Source organism: Macrobrachium rosenbergii, chromosome 50 (genome assembly GCF_040412425.1).
Source record: "Macrobrachium rosenbergii isolate ZJJX-2024 chromosome 50, ASM4041242v1, whole genome shotgun sequence".
Taxonomy (NCBI): domain Eukaryota; kingdom Metazoa; phylum Arthropoda; class Malacostraca; order Decapoda; family Palaemonidae; genus Macrobrachium; species Macrobrachium rosenbergii.
Genome location: NC_089790.1, coordinates 13211496 through 13236446, shown reverse-complemented (window position 1 = coordinate 13236446; position 24951 = coordinate 13211496). Strand labels below are relative to the sequence as shown.

Below are 24951 nucleotides of genomic sequence, written 5' to 3'. Positions count from 1 at the left end.
AGTGACCTACACAACCACACAATACAGCAAGGGTTCTCAACCTGGGGTTCGCGAACCCCCAGGGGTTCACAGGAAGGTTTCCAGGGGTACTTGGATGGCTGACGAAAAAGTATTTTAAACTGCAGCTCCTGTTGAGGGTGGGGCCGTGGGGACGGCTGCGACTTGCGAGGACAGTCAGTCAGCTAGCCGCCAGGCACTGATGCTTGTAATATTCATGCTTCTGCTTAATAAAGTCATTAAACTTTAAAATCATTTAATAATATCCTTTGCAGTACCACTGTATATTCAATATACAATGGTAATGGTGCTAGGACAATTCGGTCCCGGACAATTTGGTCCCGGACAATTCGGTCCCGGACAATTCGGTCCGGCACAATTCGGTACTAGGACAATACGGTACCAGGACAATTCGGTACCCGGCTTGTCATTTTCCTTAGTTGTTTACAAAGACTATAAAAAAAGTGGGTGGCAGACCAGGCTTGTCATTTTTAAACGATTAGTTTGGTTATTTTCTTACTTATTTACAAAGAATATAAAAAAATTGGGTGGTAGACATAAATGAAATGATTTATTTAAAAAAAAAACTTTTTTAGTTTCTTTATTCCAGACTTTTTACATTTCTTGTCGTTAAAAGTATGTATATAAAAATAAAATAGTAAAAACCATACATTGTTTGTCGTTAAAAGTATCTATATAAAAATAAAATAGTAAAAGCCATACATTGTTTGTCGTTAAAAGTATCTAATAAAAATAAAATCGTAAAAACCATACATTTGTCGTTAAACGTATCTATATAAAAGTAAAACAATAAAAACCATACATTTCTAGGACTTAAAAGTAAAAAAAAAATTTTAAACCTTAATATTATGAGCGATTGCTTTAAGGAACTGCATTCTTTCTGCTTGATTATAGCTCTGTACTAGATGAGTGATACGCTTGTCACAGTCCCTGTACTTCTTCTTTTTGACTGGTTCATCCCCGTTTCGAAGCTTTTGGAATTTTGTTTTTGCCAAACTCTCTTCACTTTTAAGGGCTTCAATCAATTTCCATATGTTTGGATGGATACTGGAAAGACGCTATAAATGTGCTGTGAAAACCTTCCAAATTATTAATTGTACGCGATTCTCCGTTCAAACATCGGTTTAGAACATTCCAAGATTCTATTGAAAATTTTGGATCAAGTCTCCTCATTCTGGCACCTCTCCCTCTCACTGGTCCTATATATGAATTTTCAAAATAAGAGACAATAGGTTGCGGGATATCATCATCGTCAACCAATTCATCAAAAGCATCAGCAACCTGATTTACAAGTAAAAGGCTAGGCTATAAAACATCTCATTTTATGACTAAATATGTCATCTTCGTGGTAACGTACTTTGAAACCTTCAGCTACAATATGTATGTAAACATTCTGTCCTAAATGAAACAAGCAAAAAGAAATAGTTGTTTCTGGAAACGTATTTGAAAATGCGTTTTGCGCAGCTTTTTCGAAGTCCATTATCATAGCATCTGGCCCCTCGTTATTCACTAATTCTTTCACTTTTTGGAAAAGCCGGTTATACGTATTTTGAGACTTATCAGGTAAGAGGACAAACAATCTTGGAGCACTGAGGTTTTTAATTTGTATATGCAAGACATAAAGTTGGGAAAATATAACAGGGCAACTCTTAAAAGTTCCATCTCCTGCCCAATTCGCACATTGTCTCAAATCGCGAAGGGCGTCATTAGTAGCGAAAATTAAAATGCGTTTAACGTCGTCTATGCCACTGTCATACTGCAAAAAGATAGAGCCATTCTCGATAACACCAAACTCTCGTGTATTTGAAATCCATTAATTGTTTGTGGATCGGTGGATGATTAGCCTGATCACCTCTCCATCGTTTCATATTTCGACTAATATGAACTAGTTTCGTCACATCAGCAACTGCGCACTCATTTAAATTTCCTAGTTCTTCTGTTAAAATTGAACGAGAAGGTGTTTGACTTGTGACTGTCCTTTCCTTAATATTTGCAGTAGCAACTTTTGCACTCACTTCAGCTGCAGTTGTGCTATGATTATGATTTCCAGTATACTTGAGCGCATGAAAACTAACATCTGAGTGAAGCCGTGCTTTGCAAGACCGCCTTTCACAACGCCAATATATCTTCGTACCATCAGCATTTTCTTTATGTTTTTGGTACACGTAGTTTTCCTTATCGAATAATTTTGTATTTCCCTTTTCCGATCGTATGCACTTGCAAGACTCCATTGTGTGAATGATGGAGTGAAACTAGAATAAAAAATCTAAAGGTACCTTTGCAGTAAACTTAGTAAAAAATTTGGAATAAAGCAACTAATAGTCTTTTTTTATTAACAACTAAGGAATAACCAAACTAATTGTTTATGAATGAATAGTTGGGTAGTTAGTTTATATTATCTATAAACAACTAAGGGAATAACCAAACTAAAAAAAAAATAATAAAAATGACAAGCCGGGTACCGAATTGTTCTGGTACCGAATTGTCTGGGACCAAATTGTCCGGGACCAAATTGTCCGGGACCGAATTGTCCGGGACCGAATTGTCCGGACACCATGGTAATATATTGACTAACTCAATACACTAAACTGAGTTAGTCAATATATTGGTGTCAGCTTACTGGGTCTGGGGGTTCGGGTTGATGGTCTTATAACTAGGGGGTTACTTAACGGGAAAAAAGTTGAGAACCCCTGCAATACAGGCAGAGAAAGAGAGAGAGACAACTTCAGACTCCTTTTGTTTTAGAACTTTACATATTTTTGCTTTTAATACTTTTAATTCCTGTCACTCTTACAGACATTTGCAACGTACAACAACCTTTCTTGGAAAATGTTCTCAGTTTCTTTTCGGTGGTCAGTAACTATGAAATATTCCCTTTCTCCACACCAGGTCTTAGTGGGCACCTGCTCCACACTAAGGCACCTCAAGGTACTCTGTGGCGAATGAACGAAAGATTTGTCTGAGTTGTAAACTTGATGATAAATTCCTTTTTTCGTTTTTCACACTTGCAGAGGGCTGTTACTGACACTACTCCTGGCGGGATTCTGCCACAGCCAACTGAGGAATCTACGTCCGCTGAAAGGAATCCTCTATGACGTCGAAGGGCCCCGAAATGCTTCCAAGGCAAACACAACGGAAACTTTCTTCAATGACTACGATACATTTGACTTTCAAGCACCTCCGGCTGTTGGATTTGGAGGTTCCGCCGCTAGTGGGGGAAGTTCAGGAGCTGGATTTATAGGTGATACCGTCCATTTTGCCCCCTTTCCAGTCTTCGCGCCGCCGCCGCCGCCAACGCAGCCGCCGCCGCCGCCGCCGCCAACGCGGCCGCCGCCAACGCGGCCGCCGCCAATACGGCCGCCGCCAACGCGGCCGCCGTCAACGCCGCTTCCTGTAGCAGACTTTCCAGTACCATCAGTGGAAGACTCTATTCAAGAGGGCGTGGCAGCATCCACGCAACAGCAACTGGCTCAAAGTGAGTTTGAAAAATGTCCATTTAGTATTCTTACACATTTTCTACAGATTCTGGAGTTCTTTGCTTCCATATTTGTTCTGCCTCTTCTACTGACAATTCTGATAACATAAAAATTATAGCCAATATTGTAAATGGCCAAACCACTGGCTTGAATAAAATTTTTATTAATGTCAGTGCAATAAAATGCTAGCTGCCATGTCCGAAAAAAATCGCTGGGAAAGTCACTGACCACAAACATAACTAAAAACCACTTCTGTCACTACTGAACCATTTAGCTATTTTTGTAACAACGGCAGATTAATAATATCTATTTGTTCACATCAATGAACAAACTTCAACTTATCATGCTATTACATGTATTTATCCATAAAGGATAGTGCATGTCTACCTTTCCATACCTCAGGGACTCTAGAATTTCATATCAGTGTAAGCACGTGTTGCTTCTGACCTTGTACAGAACGTGTAAACTATTTCGTATGTATTATAATTGCACAGTTTAAGATCTGCAAAACGCCGCAGCTGCAAAAACAATGGCTAGCTTTCAGAGCATCGTCCTTCTTCCCTGTGTTTGAATATGCAGTAACAGAGATCTTTCGCATTCACAAAATTCCCCGATCCCTTTTTCCGGCCGAGAGCAGCCAGACGCTCTGAACAGCAGCACCAATATGTAGTCAATGTTGTGCCTCGCTGTCGAACGTCTCAAGTTCCAAAGGTCCTTTATTCCTCACACCGTTGGACTGTGGAACGGCCTCCCTTCAGAGGATGTCGTGCAGTGGGAACTTCAGAAGTTCAAGAGAATATGCAATGCAGTGCTACCCTAATACAATTGTCCTTGTATTTTAATAACTTACTTGCATTTTTATTTATTTATTTCTTAATTTATCTGTTTTTCCAATAACTGATCTTTTCTTTCTGCATTTCCCATTACCTTCTGTTACTTCTTTCGAATGAACACAATATTCTTTGGAAGTTTGAATATCAAGTTAATGGCTCCTGTGGGCTAGCTCTATATGAATAGGGTTTATCTTCTGAATAATAATAATAATAATAATAATAATAATAATAATAATAATAATAATAATAATAATAATAATAATAACAGAGAAACCCCCTACAACAACTCGATCATTTTTCAGATGTTTCCTGGATCTTCCGACAGTCCTGTCCTAGACCTTGCTGACTAGCTTGACAACTTATTTTTCTATCATGTTTGAGCGAACAAAACCTTTATCTTTCACTCACTAACCTCTGGTATATACATTCATAAACTCTGGCTCTCATATTCTAAACTATGTAGAATAATGTTGAATCATCTGTCCTCTCCACCCAACGTCCTTCGTGACTGCTCCTCCACCAGGCAGCAGACCTGCCAGCAAAGAGCTCGAGCTGAGCAGCTTGTTCCTGTCGGCCTTCCGAAGAGCAGACAAAGACGCCGAGGAGGCGTCGTGCGTTGGAAGGGCTCTCATAGAGACGACCAAGCAGCACGCAACGAGGTAAGTGTTGTTTGCAAGAAGCAGTCGTCGGAATGGAATGGAGTATAGAATTTTTAGGCCAAAGGCCAAGCGCTGGGACCTATGTGGCCATTCGGCGCTGAAAGGGAAATTGGTAGTAAAAAGGTTTGAAAGGTGTAAAAACCTCGCAGTTGCACTACGAATTGATTGTTAGGATTGGCTGGAAAGTAAGATGGAAGAAAGGGAATATGAACCGAAGTACAGTAAAAGGAATGAAAGGGGTTGTAGCTAGGGGCCAAAGGGAGGCTGCAAAGAACCTTAAGTAAAGCCTACAGTGCATCGCATGAGGTGCACCGAAGGCACTAGCCCCATACGGGGGGAGCAATCGTCGGAAGGGTGGTGTGGTATCGTACACGCTCATGACAGTCTTCAGAAAATGGAACATTTTGATTCATTTGTTTAGTAAAACATCTTACTGTAGCCAGGACTCTTGATCCTCAGAAGAATCCAATTTGTTTAAAACACCGCATGAGAGAGTAAATGTCGTAGTTATTTCATTCTTATTGGCAATATTGATCAAATGATCACATTCCTCAAAGACCACTTATTGCCAACTAAGCTCCTTCGGAGAAAATATATAAAAAAAGACTGCAGTAAAATACAGGTAGAATAAAAAAATAGCTGTGTGTATATATGCGAGTGTGTGTCTGTGTATATATATATATATATATATATATATATATATATATATATATATATATATATATATATATAAATCATCAACACACAATCACGTGTGGAATAGAAATAAATTTCTGACTCACGTCAGGATCAGAACCCAGGTCTCTCAGGTGGAAAGCAAGGGCGTTACCCATTGGGCCATACAAGTCCACCTGAGACCTGGGTTGATCCTGACGTGAGTCAGAAATTTATATATATATATATATGTGTGTGTGTGTGTGTGTGTGTGTGTGTAACTGAATCACGAAAATGTGGAACGTGTGGAACGTGATGAATATTATATAAATAAAGACAAAATCCACGAAGGAAAGAGAAACACTGGAGTGCTGCGAGGCCTTTACTTAGCAGTGTTTCTCTTCCCTTCGTGGATGTTATATATATATATATATATATATATATATATATATATATATATATATATATATATATATATATATATATATATATATATATATATGTTTATATATATATACATATATATATACAGGTACATACATATATGTATATATATAAATACATTGTGCATGTGTGTAGGTTGGTAGAGAGAGAGAGAGAGAGAGAGAGAGAGAGAGAGAGAGAGAGAGAGAGAGAGAGAGAGAGAGAGAGCACAGAATAGAAAACTGACTGCTCGCCATGGAGCCATATAAAAAAAATATGGTGTTCCTTAAGAGTACCTATTTTCTAATCCGTATAAACCAATGACGTTCATTGTCTCAATAAACTTTAAGTGTATTCCACTACATTTTCTTTTCAAGGCTTGATATCCCCCTGAGTGACGCCGTGCTACTGCTGTCAGATTTGGAGATCGACCAGGAAATGTGCGAGAAGATCCTAGGCAAGGCAGGATGCGAGGACTTCAAGAAACCTGCCCCATGCTCAGAAAAGGAACCTTATCGCAGGATGGATGGATCCTGCAACAACCTAGAATATCCTACGCGGGGCAAGTCAATGATACCCTTCGTCAGATACCATTACCCTGCCTATGAAAACGGTAAGCAATTTAGGTGGCTGAAGGTATTCAAGTTGAAGTAGATTATGTTAAATTTATTTTTTCGAGTCTTGAAATGACAGATGAAACCCGTCCTCAATTGTCTGACGCAGGAATTGATTCGATGCGTGGCGAGGGCAGGACCGGGGTGAGGCGGCTGCCCTCACCCAGGACGGTCAGCTACAACCTGCAGAGGATCAGGGAGAACCCTCCCCACTCCGGCGTCACTCTCATGGTGATGCAGTGGGGACAGTTCCTCGACCACGACATCACCTTCACAGCAGAGACGCAGATCAAGAAAGTCAAGAGGCGCAGCGCCCTGAGAGGAAGCTCCTTGACCAGACTTCTGACCGACCCTGATCAAGACGAACTCTCCTGTCCAAGTCACTCTGGTCAGTAAGCTGTTCAGCTTTTTTCTAGCAAGGGGAAAAAAAGTAGAAAAGTTTTTTTTTTTTATGAGCCGTGGCCCATGAAGCTTTCAACCACGATCCTATAGCACTGCCAGACGCACGATTATGGTTAACTAAAATTTAACCTTCAATAAAATAAAAACTACTGAGGCTAGACAGCTGCAATGTGGTATGTTTGATGATTGGAGGGTGGATGATCAACTTACCAATTTGCAGCCCTCTAGCCTCAGTAGTTTTTAAGATCTGAGGGCGGACAGGAAAAACTGCGGACGGACAATAGTTTTCTTTTACAGAAAACTAAAAAATATAATTACGTTGGATCTTATAGGTTAAAAACAGGCAACATAACAAAAAGGTCTTTTTAAAGTATAGCGCAACTATCTTAGGTAATCCATAGCAGTTTAAATTGTTAATCAAAAACAGAGTCAACGCAGAACTCAGCAACATTTTACTCAACCAACCCACAAAATTCAGTGGAATGTCTTATCTAAATTACATATGACAGCGCCTAGAGACACATGTGGCGGGTTGATAAGCAAAACAAAGCCCTTTTTTGTAACACTGTTGAATATTTTCACTGATGGTGAATTTTTTTTTTTTTTTTTTTTTTTTTTTTTTGCTCTGGACAGAGGGAGAAGACCTAGACACAGTTCCCCTGGAGTGCTGCCCGGATGGCAACCCAGTCGACGATCTGGAACTCACCGACTGCAGACCAATCGACGTCTCAGCTGATCCTCTTTTCGCCTCGGAAAACAGAACCTGCATGAGGTTCGTCAGGTCACTGATAGCTAGCAAAGGCTGCCAGTTGGGTAAGTTTCCTGGTTCCTAATTTCCTTCATTTCTTACATTTGCAGTCATTCAGTGCGGCACCCGAGTCAGTTTTAGGTCTCTTCTCATATTTCCTTTGAGATCATTGTACGTTTTTTCCCGCTAATTCGAGGATATTTTACAGCTCTATGAATTATTCATATAAAAATGAAGGGAATTTTGTAATAATGATGTTGATGATGATGATGATAATGAGGGGGGGAGGAGGAGGAGGAATCAGCAAATAATAGCGTATTTAAAAGTCCTTCCATCAGGATAAGGACTTACCAACTTTAAAAAATCTTGGAGGGCTGTATCTCGAAATGACATTCACTCAAAGAGATGATTCTTTCCCAACCCCTCACAAAGGTCCACGAGAGCAGCTGAACCAGATCACATCTTACATCGACGGATCAGTTGTGTATGGATCGACAGACAAAGTGGCCCAAGTCCTCAGGAAGAATGAAGGAGGTAGACTTCACAAAACTGAAAAGGGGAACCTCCTTCCTCGCAATTGTTGTGAAGATCGGTCATTCCGTTGCTTCAAAGCAGGTGGGTTATCTCTCTCTCTATCTCTCTCAAGTACAACAGTAATGACAATTAAAAAGAGAGGAGGGAAGAAAATGTGAGATATATACATGAGGCGCATTGTAACTGTTATCTCACGAATTGAAGTTGATTTTCGTGACTAACTTGTGCCGGATGTAATTAGATCGTCAAGGCGCCACTTAGCTTATGTTCAGAATATCGTTATTACTATTACTATTATTACTGTTGTTGTTTTTACTGACCGACGTTACGGCACGTCTACAAGTAAAAGTTAAGAACTGATAGCGTTCCACAATATAACCTAAAAACGTAAAATCTATACTTAAGAAATTCTGGTGGCGTCGGTTACATAAACGTTACAAAATCCTCTCCTCCAGAGAGACTGGTGAAAATTTTATTGTGTCGAGCATGCTCATTTACATATTCTGGCTGATGAAAGCTGTTGGTTTAATATCAAACCATATATAAAGTAAGTTATGGCAACCAGGTTGGTTTCGGAAATCTAATTTAAGTTTGGAAAGGTTTATATAATTTTTCCATATATAATATATATATATATATATATATATATATATATATATATATATATATATATATATATATATATATATATATATATATATATATATATATATATATATATATAAAACACTGTGTCATTGTTCCTAATAGTAGAATAACTAAATTCAATTTTTCAAGGGATTTATGCTAATGGTGATATAAGCAACAAATTTAGAATGATAATTCTCTAGCGGTTACCAATAATGTCTGCCCGACTGGACATTCGAAAATCCAAGATGGCGGCTATTTTTCAAGATGGCAGGATATTGACATTCAAAAATTAATTTTTTTTATAGAATAATTGATGTAGCTCTTTAATCCAAACTATCTAAAATTCGAAATGTATGTATCGAGCAAGCTCAGATGATTTTTCATAGTTTTAAGTCCATTGTGAAAAAAACTAATAAAAAACACGTAGAAAAATAAAAAAATTCACTAAAAAACGTATTCAGTATTAGTATTGGTTCTGATTTCTCTCTGTGCATTTACTACTGTTCACATTATGAAGCAGCAAAGCTCTGCAAAGGGAAGTTCGGTAAGAAGTCACTCGCATCTCTGGTAGGTGGGTTTCTAACAGTGGAACATTTTGGTTAGCTCTTGACAGCATGTTGCAGTGCACCAGAGGGTAACTGTCCCTTTGTAAGTACTTGCAGAAGTCACAGGCGAGAGCTGAGGACATTGTCAGCAGCCCATGCAAAGCATTTGGCTGAATGCTGAAACAAAATTTACCTCAATCAGTAAGGGTCTTCACCCCGTGAATTATATCAACAGTTACTGATACGTATAATGTTATGAAGTAGCAAACCATGCATTCAAGAAAAACATATAAGCAATTATAAGTAAGCCTATACATTTGTGTGCGTGTATGAGAGTATACTATATCTTCAACCAAATGCCATCATTAATAAGCCTTTCGTTCCTTTTACTGTACCACCTTTCGTATTCTTTTTCTTCCATCTTACTCTCCACCCTCTCCTAACAACTGATTCATAGTGCAACTGAGAGGTTTTCCTCCTGTTACGCCTTTCAAACTTTTACTGTCAATTTCCGTTTCAGCGCTGAATGACCTCATTGGTCCCAGTGCTTGGCCTTTGGCCTAAATTCTATGTTCACTTCAATCCAATTAGATAAAAAGGGCTATAAATTTCGTGAGATAACGATTTCTCTGTTACAATGGCGACAGTTAAATGGGTGCTCGTTCTTTTGAAGGTGACACGAGAGTCAACGAGCAGCCGGGTCTGACTTCGATGCATACCTTGTGGCTCCGGGTGCATGAGCAGATCGCAGGAGATTTTGCTCGTGAAAACCCTCACTGGGACGATGAAATGCTGTACCAAGTAAGTGGAAGATGAAAGCCGACATGCTCAGCCTTTTTGTCAAAGTAACAGAGTCAAGCATTATTGCCAACAAGCAGAGCTCTTTGGACAAAACATGCAATGTATGTATATGCTGTGACACAATAAGCTCTTTTTACAGAGTTATTTTTTCAAAAACATTACATATTATTATTGGACTACTGTTTACGTTGGCAATCTGCAGATGATACTTGTGTAATGCTAAAAACTGTTACCACATTTACTTCTGAAACTACTGAAACATCTTTCTTATCACACATCCTATCAGATTTATTCATTTGTTTATAAGTTATTGATCATTTTATGCACAAACCAACTGGCAATGCAACATCCGCGTTTCCTCAGGAAACTCGCCGGGTCGTCATTGCCCTCATCCAGCAAACATCATACCGTGAATGGCTGCCAATAGTCCTGGGCCCCGAAATCATGGAAAAGGAAGACCTCAACCTGCTGGAAGATGCTCCTGGTTCAACATACGACCCCGAAGAAGATGCCTCCATAGCTAACGTTATTGCTACTGCGGCTTTTAGGTAGTAAACACGAAGAGCTTCTTCACTACATCTGTAGCCTGAAGCTAGTACATTTTAAGAAGCTTCTGTTAGTCAATGAAATGTGGTCCTTTAATTCAATGTCACTGTCAAACAAGGATAAGACCCAAATGTGATTAGTAAACGATGTCAAGAAATGAGTGTAAATGCCAGACATAAAATGTCTACTGATCTGAAATGGAAAATCTTTTCTAGATTCGGTCACACCCTTGTCAATGATGCTTTGAGGGGGGCGGGAGGTGAGTCAGTACCCCTGTTGGGCAACTTTCAAAACGCAAAGGTTCTCTTTGAGGAACCCACACGGCCCTCAGCTCTCCTCGAAGGACTGGCCACTTCAAATTCCCAGGCACCGGACTTTTATCTTGTTCTGACACTGACAAACAAGCTCTTTGCTTCACCGGAGCGCAGAATTGGCCTCGATTTGATGTCTCTGAATATACAGGTGAGTTCTAGTTATAATTACAGTGACTGGTCTGATATTTGTCATATACAATTTAATCTTTTCACTCTTCATTTTATTGTTATGAGAATTATTGAATAAAAGATTACTATGGTGTGTTAGTCTATCAAATGATCAATAAAAAAGTTTTCTAATCTGAATAAATTAGTTTTACACACACACAAACACAAACATATATATACCTATATACTTTTAAATAACACAGATTCCCTGTTCATAAGTTATTTCTTTCACAGAGGACCTCAATAATACAGAAGGTTCAAAAGAGATTTTATTTCCAACTTTCAGCGGGTCGCCTGCTGCCATCTTGTGAGCCTTCCATATTATTGTGGTTCCCTGTGAAAGCAATATATATATATATATATATATATATATATATATATATATATATATATATATATATATATATATATATATATATATATATATATATTATATGTATACATATATATATATGTATAGATAGATAGACAGACAGATAATTATATACATAATTCCAACTTTCCTTAGTCTGCACTATTTTAAGATTACCAAGCACCACAATATCTGCAAAAATCTAATTCAAGTTTTGCTTTTATCTGATGAAGCGCGGTCGAGATCACGGATTGCCAGCTTACACAAACTGGAGGACAGCCTGCCAACTACCAAGAATTTATTCCTTTGATGATTTGTCTACAGTCATGCCTGAAGCTGTAGTGCAAGTCTTCAGAGAATCTTACAGGTAGTGAATTGCCCTTTGCAATGGTAAATTTGCAACTATCCCATTCCTTGATTCTGTGCATGTACAATACATTTTTCAGTTCAGGGCTACACTGGATGATACAGTTTCGTTGCTTTTAAGTTTAACACAATCAAAAAACAAGTGAAAAGTGCGCCGAAGTTTGTTCGGCGCAATCGAGTTTTCTGTACAGCGTATAATGCTGGATGAAACTCTCGATTTGCTGCAGTAATAAATTCTCAGCCACGACCAGACTCAGAAAAAAGCGGGACGCCATACCTTAAAAACTAACCATAGAATTTTCTTGAAAATAATCTCATTATGTTTCGCACACCCAAATTTCACAGACCTCTCCTAGGAGCGTGGCAAAAAACCAGTACTGGTGCAATACTAGCATACATTTCAGGAATTTGAGGCCGGGCAGCGCTCAGTTTCTCCCCAGATGCGGTCAAGTCAAGATCCGTCGGTGGCTGGTAACTCTAGCGGTGCCAGACGCAAGATCCATGGCTATCCTTAACCTTAAATAAAATAAAAACTACTGAGGCTAGAGGACTGCAATATGGTATGTCTGATGATTGGAGGGTGGATGATCAACACACCAATTTGCAGACCTCTAGCCACAGTAGTTTTTAAGATCTGAGGGCGGACAGAAAAAGTGCGGACTGACAGACAAAGCCATCTCAATATTTTTCTTTTACAGAAAACTAGTATAACTGCAGTTCTCTAAACTTGCTTGAATTTAGGTAAGAGTTCTATATGTTCTATCTAGTAGCATTTCGTAGGACAGAAAATGCATATCAGCTTAATAGATTATGACTGGTCTAACAAAGTCATTCATACTGTGGGCCTGATAATGATGTCTCTATATCAACATTTTCTAAACATCTATGCCAGCAGTATGCCATCATTTTTTTCTACATACGATGTTTACGTTAGGCTGTCAGAGATGATTCCAAAAACAAAATACTGTATCTAGATTTTTAACCAAAATATGTGTCAGAATTTGTCTCCATTTGAGACCGATTTGCTTCTCTGTGCACAGGTATCAACTACACTACATATCTATATGATTTTGAAACTGTTTAGTTTCTTTTTCAGTGATCTGATATGATGAGAAGCAATTATTGTTCGTGAGCAGAGATTTAATGAAATTTTCCGATTACCTCTGTTACTTATCAAGATGAAGGGAACCACACTAAGGACTGTTTTTTGTGGAACACCAGATATGAATGAGTCTGGTTTGAATAGTAAACCATTCCTGAAGAGCTCAGTTGAAAAGTGTGAAGCCAGGTTCATATTATCCAAACTTCTTTCTTTTCTTTGAGTTAATGCAGAATGTAAAATAGTCAATTTTATCACAAGGCCAAGAGGACTCCTCTGATCAGCCAAGAGCATTCTCTGGTATTTTTTAGAAGAATGATTGTGACATGTCAGCACAGCATTTCTCTGGTTGCACCTAAACTGTATCTGCTTACATAGTTTTGGCTCAAGGATAGAAGAGGTTACTTTTATTTTTGCAGCTGATCTGGGGTCATCTTTGAGGACAAGGTGCGCAACCTGTATACCTCCCTTGCTGAGGTGCAGCCCACTACCTTGTGGAAGACTGTTTAGTCAGGAACTCTCCCTTAAACGAAACTGTGTAGTTGTGGATATGCTACGAAAGCAGAAGCGGGTTCCAAATCTACCTTAGCATAAGCTGCTGTGGTCTCACTCTTTCCTTCTCTTAATTTACCTTGTTGCTGGAAGAGGGTGTCCCACCTTAAGCGGTACTGAGTGTCCAATACTAAGCATAGATTTCGCCCAGGCGTGCATACAAAATCCTCACTGTGATGGTCTTTGGTGTGAAGGACATATAGCAACCATTTGGTCTTGATGACAAGCGACCAAGTTGAAGATCACTATGAACAGTGATACTAGAGAGAGCCATTCACGCTCCCTCACGCAACACACACACACACATGTATGTGTGTGTCTACTTCTTTATAAACCCCAAATGAGACAAGTTAGAAACCTGGCCGGGGCAGATGCACTTATAATGTAAAATTAAGATCTAATTATAAACCATTCATGCTCTTGTTCTAAGCCATCCAAGCCTCATTTCTAAACATTCATGCCGTCATTTCCAAACTTTTGTGACATTTCAAACCTCCCATAAAGACCACTCAGGTCTTATGTTGACCATTCATGTACTCTTATTACTTTTACTGACCCATTCACATCCTTACTTTCAGCGACGTCAGTGAAATCGACCTGTTTCCTGCAGCACTATCCGAATTCCCAGTGGACTCCGGTCTCGTGGGTCCCACATTTGCCTGCCTGCTGAGTCAGCAATTCAACAGCCTCAAAAGAGGCGATCGATTTTTCTTCCAGAACGAGATGCAACCTAAACCCTTCCGTCCAGGTAAGCTGAGGGATTGAACTGAATTTAATTGAATATAGCATTTAGGCCAAAGGCCAAACGCTGGGACCTATGAGGTCATTCAGCGCTGTAACGGAAATTGACAGCAAAGAGTTTGAAAGGTGTAACAGGAGGAAAACCTGGCAGTTGCACTATGAATCAATTGTTGGTAGAGGATGGAAAGTAAGATGGGAGAGAGAATATGAAAGGAGGAACAGTAAAAGGAACGAAAGAGGTTGCAGCTAGGTGCCGAAGGCACGCTGCAAAGAACCTTAGGTAATGCCTGCAGTCCACTGCATGAGGTGCACTGATGGCACTAACCCCCCATGGGAAGCCGAGGGACTGACTGAGTAATTCATGGGATAAACCGGTACCAAAACCCAGACAGGCTAGTCACCAAGATGTTCTGATGGTCTCAAGACCAGTCACCAAGATATTCTGATGATCTAAAGACCAGTCACCAGGATATTCTGATGATCTAAAGACCAGTCACCAAGATATTCTGATGATCTAAAGACCAGTCACCAGGATATTCTGATATTCTGATAATCTAAAGACCAGTCACCAAGATATTCTGATGATCTAAAGACCAGTCACCAGGATATTCTGATGATCTAAAGACCAGTCACCAAGACATTCTGATGATCTAAAGACCAGTCACCAAGACATTCTGATGATCTAAAGACCAGTCACCAAGACATTCTGATAATCTAAAGACCAGTCACCAAGATATTCTGATGATCTAAAGACCAGTCACCAGGATATTCTGATGATCTAAAGACCAGTCACCAAGACATTCTGATGATCTAAAGACCAGTCACCAAGACATTCTGATGATCTAAAGACCAGTCACCAAGATATTCTGATGATCTAAAGACCAGTCACCAAGATATTCTGATGATCTAAAGACCAGTCACCAAGATATTCTGATGATCTAAAGACCAGTCACCAAGACATTCTGATGATCTAAAGACCAGTCACCAAGATATTCTGATGATCTACAGACCAAACAGTTTTAAAATTAATATCTTCTGAATAAAGGACTGCATACTACTGACCTTTCAAATATTAGATTCGCCCAGTTGCAAATCAAACATTAAATGCAGAGGAGATTGCATATATCAAATATATAGATGCTGGTTATTGGATATGCAGCACTATCAAAATTTTATTTACTCAGTGTTTTAAACATTACATAAACAAATATTAAATGCTTTCCACATAAACAATTTATATGTATCATATATCTTTGATCGTTGCAATGTACTTGCACCAAGAATTATAGTATCAGCAGACACGCCTGTTCAAAATATTCAGTTTTCAGTGTTTCGGTTACGTAGAGAAGCAAAAGCTTCATAACTACATCATAAATTTGGTAAATATGGAAGAAATAGGACGAAGGCCAATAGGAAGGCCAAGATAATCATAAAGAAAGGAATAGGAGAAGACCTAGACAATATAACTAATTAGATATTCATGACCAATTACCAATCAGAATTGCAGCTGACCAAACACACACTGTAGATTAAGAATGATAGTTCATGAAATGATTAGAAGCTGGCCATAGCTCCAGACCAATAATTATAAGTATTACAGAATTTAGTTGTGAATCAGTGACACACATCAGAATCTTTTAAAGGTTCACAGATTCACTGAGGTTTGACTTCCTCTTACTATCTGAGAATGCTATATGGCACTTTTCAAAGCAGAGACCCTAGGGCGGCGGTTCTTAACCTTTCTCAGTGTATGCACCCCTTTCAAATCGGCATTCAGTTCTCGCACCCCCTGAATTGCTGAAATAAAAAATAATAATAATAATAATAATTATTATTATTATTATTATTATTATTATTATTATTATTATTATTATTTATTTTATTATTATTTTTTGCAGAAAAAAATAACATGCACATATAAAAGTATATTTTGCTTTAATTATTCATAAGAATCCCCGTACCCCTTAGGAACCGGCTTTGCACCCCCTAGGGGTGCGAGCACCCCTGGTTAAGAACACTGCCGTAGGGCACACCCTAGGGGTTTGGAATGAGCACCCTACATCCCACGTGTAGCTGATGCCTGGAGGGAATAAACGAAAGAAGGAAGGGAAACTTCAGACTTGCTTCTTGATAGAGAGAAGATTAGGGAAAATATGATAAAGTCTGATAAAGGATGGAGGATTATTAAATCATTATATACTGATCAGCATATTATTACAAGATCTGATCCACACTCTTTAAATGAATAACAAAAATTAATTCGATAAGCTTACCACTCTGTATATAAATCTTTTGAATCTAGGCATTCCTTATTCTTTTAACTAAAAGATCAGTCCTATTCCAAATGTAGGTTATCACAACTTTTGCTCAATCATTCATATTATCCATGTGTATTAAAGTTTTCAACAAGATTCCTTTCATTTGCGATTAATTCCTTTATCTCTTAACTTGCAGATCAGCTGAAATCCATCGGTCAGCTAACATTAGCCGCTATCATTTGCCATAACTCGGATATTGAATCCTTGCAGCCACAAGTCTTCCGTACCAGAGACCAAAATCAGTATGTACAATTGAATATCATAATTTCTGTCCTTCCTCTTGTTCTTAATTGTTTATTTTTCTTATATTCTCGACTAAAAATGTTTCCTATAACTATGAGTTGAGATCATATTATATGCGAGTACAAAATGACTTTCAATGATTTGAGACTGGCCTTAATTCTAAACCTTTTCTTCAATACTAACTTATGCCTTTGACATCATATTCCTATTGCGAAGAAATAAAACTCTTTACAATTCGATTAAGTGGCTCAAGCAAAGAAAAACTAGGGAAATTGTAGATAACTGACTCTCCACATTCAACTCTGCAGAAACGCCCCAAAACCATGTTCATCCTACCCAAAGTTGGATACAAGCCTGTGGAGGGAAGATCAACTACCACCTTCTACAACTCCAATCCCAACTCCATATCCAACGCCAACCCCACCGAAACCCCCAACCACTCCAGCAGTGCCAGAGTAAGTATTTTTTTTTTTAAATAAGGTTCCATGGGAATTATCAATTTGTCTCTAGAAAGTTTCAAATCTAGTTTCAAACAATTACCTAATTCCAAATCCAGAGTAAGTAACTTTTCCAAATCCAGTTCGAAATCAAAGTTCCTATTTCCAAACCCAGTTCAGAATCAAAGTTCCAAAGAAAGTACCCATTTCCAAATCCAGCTGAAATTCAAGTACCTGCTTAACATTAGTGCTTCATTTTCGGCAAAAACAACAATCCAGATATGTAACAGGCTGTAATTTGTTACATAAATGAAAGACATTTCATATGCAATGTATAACAGCACTGATATATTACCACACCGAATTGTGGCCAAGATACTATGTGCAACTGATGACAGCATCTTAATGAATGAGTATTTAAATCTGTCCACGGGAAGAACCCTCGAACCTGGTGAAGTTGTATCAGTATAGCTGAAACAACTGTCGAAGCCAGAAGTTAAGTAAGTCCGCCCAGCAATGGAATTGTGCTACGTCTGATGTAACAGAAGGGGAATATGTCATCATCTTGGCAACAGAAGAGCATAATCATGCGGTATCAAATTATCTAGTTACGCTAGACCAGACCAGCAAGGAAAGCCTTGTTCTGTAATACAGGTTTAATGCAAAATTTGTATGAATTGCATCATATACTATCTTTTAGTCTTAAACATGGTAAGTGCTCCTGAGTTCTTGTCTACAGCTCTGTGTAATCACAGATGATCCCATAAAAACTTATAAGTTTAAAAAGGCATTTCACGGAAATTTAAACAATTCCATTCATTCCTTTCCTGCCATATCAATGAATTTTGCACTCGACTAAAATTTATGTATTTTTTCTACTGCATGTAAAATTAATAGTAAATTTCCTTCAGTGATCCTTTGCCTTCAAAGCAAGAATTCCTAACACAAGAGAAAATATCTTTCCATTTGCATGACCATTTAGTTTCTGCAGTCCTCTGAACGACAGAATGACACTGCAAGCTTTCCATTTTTATCGCAGGTTCATCTTGAGTCCTTCTTTCTTCTGTTTTTGCAGATATGGCTGTGTTGGTGTTGGTCCTTTCAGATATGAGGACAAATACGACCATTGGTGTACCTCAAATTGTTTTCATAAACCCGCTTACTGTCCTCCCACCCACTGTTCTTGCAGTTCTGTCGACAAACCTTCTTGATTTCCAATTTTTTCTCTATTCTTGTGTGAATGATGTACATTCTCTGTATGCAGTTTTGTAATCCATTGTGATAAATAAAGTGCCAATGAGGTTATCCTTAAACTCCTAATATGACGCTTCTCTTCTTTTGAGTGACACCCAAGCGTTTTCGGGGTCGTTATTTGGGACTAATATTTCTTGGGGGTCAATATCTTTATGATATTTACAGTCTTTTGTTTATGTTTTTACGGTAATCTCCAACGGCTTGTACTAAACACGCCGCAAAGGTAGATACATACCGGGTTAAAACCCTTGTGGGTCACTATCTAGGAAAGATCCCTGTCCAGTTATGACGACATCTCAATGGCATTCTTGAACCACATACTGTCGAAAAGCTCTGTAAATGCCTAATTTCCACCTATGCGAGAGAAAGCTAACAACAGTAGCAAGCATGAACTATTCTTCTGTGACTAAATGATGTGGAGAGTAAAAGAAATATAAATTGTTCAGTAAGTTTCGGAAAATTTATGTAACAAGTTTCAGAGGTTCTAATCATTAGGCTCTGTACTAGAATATCCAGCTTACCCACGCTGAAATGTAGTTATAAATGACCCATGAATTGTTTATGGCAGGTCATATTCTATTGGACCTTTGACCTCTCAATATGACCTTGAACTTGATCTATTTGATCTTGCTCTGCACATCAGAATCATTAGTGGATTAAACTTGCCAAACATAACTTAGTCTTTGTCTCATACAGTTGAAATATGGCCATGGTTAAACTTTTACTTGACCTTTGACCTCTAAGCATTACCTTCTTGCCCTTAACTTACAGCACGTGGGCTTCATTCGTGGATTATGCATGACAAACACGAAGTCTATATCTTCTATACTTCAAAAGTTATGCCCAAGGTTGACCTCTGTGTATTACCTTTACCTTGACCTCACCTTAGGGCCAAAGCCTAATTCTTAATATACCTATGACCTCTAAGTATGACCTTGATCTAACTGTAAACACCGGCTTCATTAGTGCATTATGCATTCAAAAAAACCAAAGTCTTTATCCAAAATACCTCTAACATATGATCAAGGTAACATTCCGATTTGACATTTCATTGCCTCACCGTGCATACCATCATCATTTTTAGATTATGCAGGGAAAATCAGAAGTTTTAACAACAAGGAAATTATTTTCAAAAATGATACACGGGTCTAAAATTCCTATTCGTCCTTTGACCACTAAGCATGACCATGATAATAACCTTATTCTGCATTGCCAGCTTCATTAGTGGATTATGCATGACAGCTATGAAGTCTATATCTCACACAGTTCAAAAGTAATGGCCTATGTCTAAATCATTTTACCTCTGGCATAACTGCACTGCACTGTGAACTATTCCTCAAGAAAATTTGCATTAAATATACAATATATATATACAGTATATATATAGATATATATATATATATATATATATATATATATATATATATATATATATATATATATATATATATATATATATGTGTGTGTGTGTGTGTGTGTGTATGTATATATTTATAAATATATTACATTATACATACATACACACACACACACACACACACACACACATATATATATATATATATATATATATATATATATATATATATATATATATATATATATATATAATCTGTTAGATTGCAGCTTGCCTATTACTGCGCGGGTTCAGTACCAGCTATATATGACCCTGAACTGTTAATACCTGTTAATACCGAAGTCAAATTCTTACTTGACCTCTGGCATCTAAATATAACCTTCACCTTGATCATCACTGATGGTCTATGCATTTCGCCTATGAAATCCTTACCTCATATAAGTCAGTGGTCATAACCGAGTTCCAATTCCTGTTCATCCGTGGACATCTCTGTACGACTTTGACTCCTGACTGCTATGTCTAACCTTAGCTATATACATGAAGTCTCCATCTCATACCGTTTAAATCTGTGGCCGAAGGTCCCGTTGCTAAGTAACCAATTGGTTCTTAGCCACGTAAAATAAGTCTCATCCTTCGGGCCAGCCCTAGTGGAGCTGTTAATCAGCTCAGTGGTCTGGTAAAACTAAGGTATACTTTTTTGTGGCCAATGATAGATTTCTATTAGGATCAGAAGTCTCCATCTTCCATAGATCAAATGTTATGGACAATGTTAAAATTCCCCCAACGACCTCTGAATTGAATAGGCAATGGCATTATTACCAGCTCATACAGGCCATACATGAGGTATTTTGTACAGCTCAGTGCTGTCGCTAGATTCAAATTTTTGTTTGAACTTTGAAAAATTGCATTTGAGGTCCAACTTACAACTGGCTAGCTATTCACATTAAAAAATATAATAGGCAAATTATACACACACACACACACACACACACACACACACACACACATACATATATATATATATATATATATATATATATATATATATATATATATATATATATATACTGTATGGACATATACACATATTTATATACATGTATGTGTCTGTAAGTGAAGCATAGATGATGAAAACTAATGAAAGAAAAATGCTTAAGCTGTTAAGATGAACTGCGTACTGTAAAAGTCGTAAAATGTACATTCTGAAAAGAAAAGGTAAAACAGGGAACCTCAGGAAAAATTATGGATCAACATAACTTTGAGATGGTTTGGTCATGTGGAAAGAATGAAGGCCGACAGGCTGATGAATAATGTATGGCTCGGGGAAAGTAGGATGACAGCTAGAAATTACTGGACAGATTTCAGAAAAGAGGTTTTGGAAAGTGGAAACCCTAATATCTAGGGGGTTCCATCCACGGCTCAGTAGCCGAGGTATGAAAGTAGTAGTGGCTATTGTCTTCTGAGGAGATGACCCATGATAAAGGTAATGGCTTAATATAAATACACTATATATATATATATATATATTTATATATATATATATATATATATATATATATATATATATATATATAAACACCTATTATACAGAATTAAACAAAATGTGCTCAGTTAACTCTACCACAGCTCAAAAGATTCAATACCTTTCGATTCCCAAACCAGGGTTGAAAGAACTTCCATCAATACTAGGCCGACATAAACCAAAGCCTGCTGAGAGAGCAGAGAGAGAGAGAGAGAGAGAGAGAGAGAGAGAGGATGAGAGAGAGAGAGAGAGAGAAGGATGGGTGCGTCATTCATATGTCAACCAGTTATTCAAATCTACTGAGAGCACACAGATGATAAGCAACAAGAAAAAAATGAATACCCCGTAATAAGCATTCGACTTTTAAAACAATATTATAACAAAATGGCACTATTATAGTTTTGCACAAACTCACTTTGCCAAATATTTCCCAAGTGTATTAGTTTTGCCGGACAAGGAAATCTCCATAAATAAAAACGTGGATTTGAAGTAATACTCTAAGGGTATTCATTTTGTTAATTCTACACATTAGCTCCGCGCCTGTTTTTACCTTTTCAACCGGTTTTTTCTACACTTTTAGGGGTTCTGATACTATCGGTGCATCTGTTTGTTGTCGGCAAAATGGAATGTCCCTTCGCCGTGTTTAGTACTGGCCCGGGGGCGGTTGGGTACCCATACGTTAACAAGTTACTGCACTTGCCGGACGGGATATGAACCGTTCCAAACAGACGTATATCCCCGTGCTCTGTCTTGTGAAGATCGCGTACGGAAACCCCTTGTTGGATGGTACTTCAGGGGTTAATTACAGGTTAATTAAGCTCGAGCGCCAAAAATGAAAGGTAAATTCATAATTAGCAACCAAAAAACTGAAGAAGTCAAGTTATAGCGCCGTCGGCTGCGCGGAGCTACTACATAAGCGGGGAGACCACTCAAGTTCGCGTCAACTGGAACAAAGGCGGAATACTGTACCATTTTTCCTCAATTTTTCAGTTTTTCTTAATAATTGTCAAACGCTCAGAAATCATGGTTGCTGATTCCATCTCATGCTAACTTTTCGGCTGTTTTATTGACATACTGGAGTTTATTCCACAATAAATGACCGCTGGTGACCACAATGCCGAATTTACAATAATGCATATAGCCTGAATTATACTTAGAGGAAAACTATTAACTGGCCCTTGTATTAAAGTGTATTATTAAAAAGTAATGGCTTACTATGCCTACACATTTTCAGGTTCTGAAAAGGGCTAGGACTATTTCACTAACACTATCATGCTCTAAACTTATGAAGGGAAATCTAGCTGTTGCCACTGATATATAACGTTTCAACGTGTGTGTGTGTATATATATATATATATATATATATATATATATATATATATATATATATATATATATATACAGTATATATATATTATGTATGTATGTAAATATATATATATATATATATATATATATATATATATATATATATATATATATATACATATATATATATAACTAGTGTTTTTTTACTAGACGCAAAATAAAACTGCCCTCGAAGAAAGATCTCTGTTTACATAAGAAATTATTCGACTCGGGTAAAAGTGTGATCAACGTTTGGTACCATTATTGGAGGCACGACATCATATGGTGGCCCCCAAAACATTTCCGTTCTCTGGGAGAATTCTCACATACATACACATATGTGTGTGTGTGTGTGTGTGTATGTAAAAATATGTACCATGTCCAAGCAAGTCTTCGGTCGAATCATTTGTTACATAAACTAGTATTTAGTTCATTCATGAGAATAATACTGTACTTAATATCCACCATCTCGAAAACAAATTATTTCAAGTATTTTCCATCAATTTATACCGTCAATCTTTCATTATACAGCTCAACCGAGTATGTGCTGCCTATGCTTATCCCAATACTGGACCCATGGTCTACTCAGGACATCTCCCCCTCCCCAAAAAAAGAGGGTTCTGGGTAGACTATAACCTTATTTACGAACCTTTTATGAAAACACTCTCATTCGTTTTTCTGTTAAATGACTGAGAACAATTCAGTTCTTAAAACTGACTGTTGAAAGCAAAGGTTGATTACACCTCCGATTTGTTCATTTATTTTCCTGACAACGGAGAAGCGTGAGATATTACGAATCGGTTATATACTGATGTCGAGGTTTCAAACATGGACGACGTCAGTTTTGCAAGAAATTTTTGTTGCTCTGTAAATGATTTATCTCAGAAATGTAAAATCCCCTAAAAAAATTATGCCACTTTATAAAATATCTGCTCTACATATGTTACGGCGATTCAAAATTCAAAAAGTTGGTATCGTAGGCCTAAATAGCGGCAATTGCCTAGACCTAACCCAAGCTTCAAATTGCAAACACCGCGATTAGTTTTTTTATGGAAGCAATACTGAAGTTATCTTATTATAGTATTTATGACCAACTCATAAAAAATGGAAATTTCATAAACCTAAGGAACTGTGTACTTACCATAGGCGACGTCCTAAGTTCTGTGTTCCCGGTAAAACTTCGACTGTTTACAAGAGGCTCAGTGTCCTCCAAAGCACTACTCTATACCAATCTGTTTTTGTGATTCTGCAATGGTAGGTGACTTGATATACGCACCAGGAAAGTTTCGACACCTTTTTTTTTTTATTTTCAAGCTTTTCACTGTCAACGGTCGAATGCAGGGAATAACTTAACCACCGAATTATTCCGCACCACACCTGGACTACTCGAAACTTGATCTGCCGCTTGAACCTTGTCACCCAACAGTTCGGACCGTAACATTTGAAACACTGAGTTTTGAACTTAATATCGATTTAAGATAAAAATATTTGTGCACTAGTTTCTTATAGCATTTATTTAACATATTATAAATAAAATATAAGGACATGCTCAGATGCTTCGTACATTTTGTTTTCTATTTATGTTGCAAACAGTAACCTTAGAACTCTATTTGACAAATCAGTAACAGAACCCCAAGACCAATCGACGCTTTGATCCAGGAGAGCAAAAACAATGACTCTCGCCATGGATGCTATGTCCAAGACCACCGAAGCCCACGCCACCACTAGGCCTGTGTAATATAAAATTCTAAACCAACCATGCAAATAATCAGTCAAAAATCTTAATAGGTTAACATTATGATGTTCCTTGCGGTTTTTGCAGTTACCAAATTGTGTTTCTTACTGTAAAGTTTATATAATCATACTTATGTACTGAAATATCTCATTTTCAACGGTAAAATGATCGTGGATTTTAGATAACCTAAAAGAATGAGAAAATAAGGTTTCTTGTCAATAGACTGAATATTCACTTAGTACCAATTATATCCTTGAAGCTCC

The 24951-nt window shown here is 37.8% G+C and overlaps 2 protein-coding genes across 4 annotated transcripts in view; one reads left to right on the top strand and one right to left on the bottom strand.

Moving 5' to 3' along the window:
* LOC136832636 (DNA-(apurinic or apyrimidinic site) endonuclease 2-like) overlaps nt 1-24392 on the bottom strand; it is an 87202-nt gene extending 62810 nt beyond the window's left edge. Inside the window, exon 1 of one of the 2 annotated variants that reach the window (XM_067093899.1) lies at nt 24095-24392. The gene's annotated coding sequence lies outside the window, so the exon portion shown is untranslated. The remainder of the gene's footprint in view (nt 1-24094) is intronic. The other variant, XM_067093900.1, reaches the window with a different exon arrangement.
* Nucleotides 1-24951, top strand: part of LOC136832635 (peroxidase-like) — a 38995-nt gene that overhangs the window by 11521 nt on the left and 2523 nt on the right. The window contains exons 2-15 of one of the 2 annotated variants that reach the window (XM_067093894.1): nt 3030-3493; nt 4851-4986; nt 6441-6676; nt 6787-7065; nt 7713-7892; nt 8260-8442; nt 10210-10337; nt 10701-10885; nt 11099-11345; nt 11951-12084; nt 14313-14482; nt 16930-17035; nt 17345-17491; nt 18549-18808. In XM_067093894.1, the coding sequence (XP_066949995.1) occupies nt 3030-3493; nt 4851-4986; nt 6441-6676; nt 6787-7065; nt 7713-7892; nt 8260-8442; nt 10210-10337; nt 10701-10885; nt 11099-11345; nt 11951-12084; nt 14313-14482; nt 16930-17035; nt 17345-17491; nt 18549-18684 (2731 nt within the window). In that variant the 3' untranslated portion in view covers nt 18685-18808. Of the gene's footprint in view, nt 1-3029; nt 3494-4850; nt 4987-6440; nt 6677-6786; nt 7066-7712; nt 7893-8259; nt 8443-10209; nt 10338-10700; nt 10886-11098; nt 11346-11950; nt 12085-14312; nt 14483-16929; nt 17036-17344; nt 17492-18548; nt 18809-24951 lie in introns of those variants that run through there. The other variant, XM_067093895.1, reaches the window with a different exon arrangement.